The 4050-nt window shown below is 39.4% G+C and overlaps 1 protein-coding gene across 1 annotated transcript; it reads left to right on the top strand.

Annotated features, from left to right (window-relative positions):
• The first annotated feature begins 281 nt into the window (after nt 1-281).
• On the top strand, nt 282-3455 carry LOC131875984 (uncharacterized). Its single transcript, XM_059220736.1, has 2 exons — nt 282-913; nt 3173-3455. The coding sequence occupies exons 1-2, from the start codon at nt 282-284 to the stop codon at nt 3453-3455; spliced, it is 915 nt and encodes a 304-aa protein (XP_059076719.1).
• Nucleotides 3456-4050: the final 595 nt, after the last annotated feature.

Consider the following 4050-nt stretch of genomic DNA (forward strand, 5'->3'; position numbering starts at 1 on the left):
CTGAGGTCTTCTTCAGAGGGGTCTTCAGATTGCATGGGATACCCCGCAGCATAGTGAGTGACAGGGACAGTAGATTTTTGAGTCACTTTTGGCAGGAGGTATTCAGACTTTGTGGCACTGAACTTACACCTAGCACTAGTTATCACCCACAGACGGATGGACAGACAGAGATAGTGAACAAGTGGGTGGAAGGTTATTTGAGGAATTACGTGGTTGGTCAGCAGAGGGCATGGGTGAGATGGATTCATTTGTGTGAGTATTGTTACAATACCACATTCCACATGTCGATTCAGATGACACCTTTCAGAGCTCTATATGGGTATGATGCACCTAACTTCATTGATTTGCTGATGTCTGATGTTAGAGTTCCACGTGCCGGGGATTTGCTTCAAGAGAGCAAGGACATTGTTGATGCTCTCAAGGATAATATGGCCAGGGCACAGAATCAGTACAAGCAGTACGTAGATCGGAAGCGGATTGAGAGGAGTTTTGAAGTTGGTGATATGGTTTACCTCATGCTTCAGCCCTATAGACAGTCTACTCTTAAGAAGAGTGGGTCAGAAAAGCTTAAGCCGCGCTATTATGGGCCTTTCAGGATTATCAGGCAGGTAGGAGAGTTCGCTTATGAGCTTGAGCTTCCAGCAGATAGCAGGGTGCACAATGTGTTCCATGTGTCGCGCCTCAAGAAGGCATTAGGACAGCATGTTGTGCCTTCCACAGTGCTACCACCCTTGGATGATGAGGGGAAGTTGATATTGGTGCTAGAGTCTATTTTGGATAGTAGGGAGAAACAGCTCCGCAGGAGAGTTATCAGGGAGTATTTGGTGAAGTGGAGAGATCTTCCTGTTGAGGATGCCACTTGGGAGACTGAAGCCATTCTGCAGCATCCTGCATTGAGATTGCTTGAGGCCAAGCAATTTCAGGAAGGGCGGACTGTCATGTCCCCTCTTTAGTATGACATGACACTTTACGTGGATTTGCCTATTCCAGACTCTCGTAGGCAGATGGTTGTGATGAGAGAGTCATTTTGGCGTTTATTTGGTGATTGGATGGCTCATTATGCTCTTGGAGACATTATATTTATTATTACTTTTTATTTGGGGCCAAAATGTTATTGAGGTGCACTTTTTATTTTATGAAGTAACTTTTTATCTAAAAAGTGCAATGAGGCTTCTAGAAGATTCTATTATGGATACTTCTAGAAAGTCATGGATACTTCTAGAAAGACTAAGAGGCTTCTAGAAGATTCTATTATGGATACTTCTAGAAAGACTAAGAGGCTTCTAGAAGATTCTATTATGTGTATAAATAGACCCCATGGGTCTCTCATCTGGATGGAAGTCTATTTTCTCTAGTGCATCTACTTGAGCATTTGTGGAGCTTGAAGGTCTACAAATATCATTGATCTTTGGGAACGATAACTCCCTTAGATTAGCATAACTGAGGAAGTGAAATATCTTCTGAAGGGTTGCGTTATTGGAGATGGTACTCAGCCATTTCATGTTGGATTTCAATTGAAGGTTGATTTGAGGGCTTGTATTTGGTCAATAAGGGTTTTGAATTCATCCCAGCTCAAAATTTGGTACTGCAGCCGCACAGTACAACCCAGGTACGGCCTGCAGCAGGGACAGTACGGTAGTGACAGCAGGGCATTCTTGGGACAGTCCCGTCCTCCTTTCATCAGCATTTCATAATCGGAGTTCAAGGAGCGATTTCCAAGTTCCATTGCATGGTTTTTGTTGTCAATTTTTATGATAGAAGTGCACAGTTGTAACAATCATATATGTATTCAGAAAACAGTCCATTGTAATCAGACATTGCTATCTTATAGTAGAGAAGGTGCATTGCAAGGTCATTGTTCATGTGTGATAGTTTATACATTCTCTTGTCATAAATTCAGTGCTCATGTGTAAGAGTTTGTAACAGTCATACATTTTTAGAAAATTAGTCTACTGAACAATGCAATCAGAATTTGGGAAATTCATGATATATTAGCATTGAAGTCCTTGCATGAATATTTAAAGTTTCATTATTGTTTATTGTGTTACATTTCAATATTGGTATTGTTATCTCAATTGTACTTGATGCTCAAAACAACTATCATATTGAAACACTACATCACAAACAAAACAATTCAGTGCATGCCAAGTGTTTGACAAATTGTCTCAGTTCAGATTTGGGGTTTATTAGTGGCCTTTATAGTAAGGGTCATTACAGAAAATGTGCTAAAGCAAACCGGTATAACTGAAGGTGAATTAGAAGCAATCCAACCGGAAAAACACTTATCACCGATTGGAACTTCTTCTGAAAGTGATATACCTGCAATGTTTAAGAGAGTTGAAAGGAAGAGAAAACCTTCACCAGCACCTTCTCCTACACCAAAAAGGCAGAAGCAACAGGCAGTAAGGCCCCCAGCAAAGAAATTGACACCAAAGAAGAAAAAGGCGACTCCTAAGAAGAAGTCTATAGCTCCTTTTGATAAATTACTGAATGAAATTACTGAGGATGGTAATTTGAAAAACATTAGCAAAATGTACAACACACTATCAGATGATGATAAAGATAAAGTAGAAAACAATGTAATATTGCACTTAGATATTTTGAAGAAATTTTTGATGCAAGTAGTTGATGAAATACTGGCAGATCTCTATAACAGACTTGAAGCTAGGAGAGTAGGTATTATTGAGCTTGACAACAAAATAAAAATTGAAAAATTACTTGTTGTACATCCTGTAAACTCACCTGATGAGATAGATCAATTGATCTCTAAGGCTAACCGGTCAGTATTTTCAACTGCTCACCGGCATGTAGCACTAATGGTAGGGAGAGTGAATGAAATAGCAGAGGAAATGGCAGATGCATGGGACATATTCCTGGTTGAAAAAGAAAAACAGGAAGAATATCTAAAACCCAAAACCATCAAAGTATATCAAAATGATAGGGACAAAGGGAAAGGTAAGGTTGGTGGTCCACCCAGTATAAAGGTAACAGACAACTTACCACCACCGCCTTCAGATACTCCACCGGTAGATACTACTGAAAATAAACCAGCAATAGAGAGTATGGACACACCACATGAGGATACAAATCCTGATTCTGAGGTGTTGTATACAATTAATATCGACACACAGGAAGTAAACATTGTGGTTGATAAGGAATCATGTGAGAAAAGAGATGTGGCAACTGAGCCACCGATAGAAAATGTAACAGCTGAAACAAATGCTAAAGTTGGAAACGCTGAAACTGGGAGAGAGCAACAAACAGAACAAACTATAGATACAGGGAAAATTGATAGCATTGGTATTGGGCAACCCACTGAAAACATTTCAGAGGCAAACACAGAGAAACCGGTAGAAAATGCAGAGTCACAAGCAGAAAAACCGGCAATGGATACCACTGAAAAATCATCAGAGGCACCATCTGAGAAACCATCAGCGGAGAGCACAAAGAAATAGGAAGAACAACAGGCTCAGACAGTACCACCGGCTTCCACAGAAAAACCCAAACCCTTGGTAGCTGAAATGGAGACACAAACTGATCCTCCAGCAAAAGATGAAAGCAATATCCTCACCGGCGGACTACAAATTGTAAAGTCAATTGGACAGACATTCAGAACCTCCATGTCTGAATTCAAGCCAACAAATGTGACAGAGGTACTATTAGATTCAATTAAGAAAATAACAGATTGTAATGCTCTAGCATACAAGGCTATTGATGATATCATACCAATTTTGAAGATGATAGCTCCAAAGTGTAACATAAACAACAAAAATTCTTTGAACCAATTAGACACATTGTCTAAGTATATAACCGGTAACCAAATAACACTGGATAAAATAAATGAGGATACATTTAAGGAGAGACTGATAAAAGAAAAAGAAAAATTCTTTGAGGATATAGTTAAGAAGAACAAAGGAGAGATGGACACTCTCTTACCGGAACTCAATGAAATAATTTTTGACTTTAAGAAATTGTATAGGGATTCATGCAAAACGGATGTATTGACAAAAGATCTTGACAAAGAAATCAAAAAAGCACAGGATAAGATTA

This window comes from Cryptomeria japonica, chromosome 5, assembly GCF_030272615.1.
Source record: "Cryptomeria japonica chromosome 5, Sugi_1.0, whole genome shotgun sequence".
NCBI classification, from domain to species: Eukaryota; Viridiplantae; Streptophyta; class Pinopsida; order Cupressales; family Cupressaceae; genus Cryptomeria; species Cryptomeria japonica.

Coding starts and splice junctions, on each gene's coding strand:
- LOC131875984 (XM_059220736.1), top strand. CDS start 282: ATGTCGATTCAGATGACACCTTTCAGAGCTCTATATGGGTATGATGCA. Junction 914..3,172: donor TTGAGATTGCTTGAGGCCAA/GCAATTTCAGGA, acceptor ATGTGAGAAAAG/AGATGTGGCAACTGAGCCAC.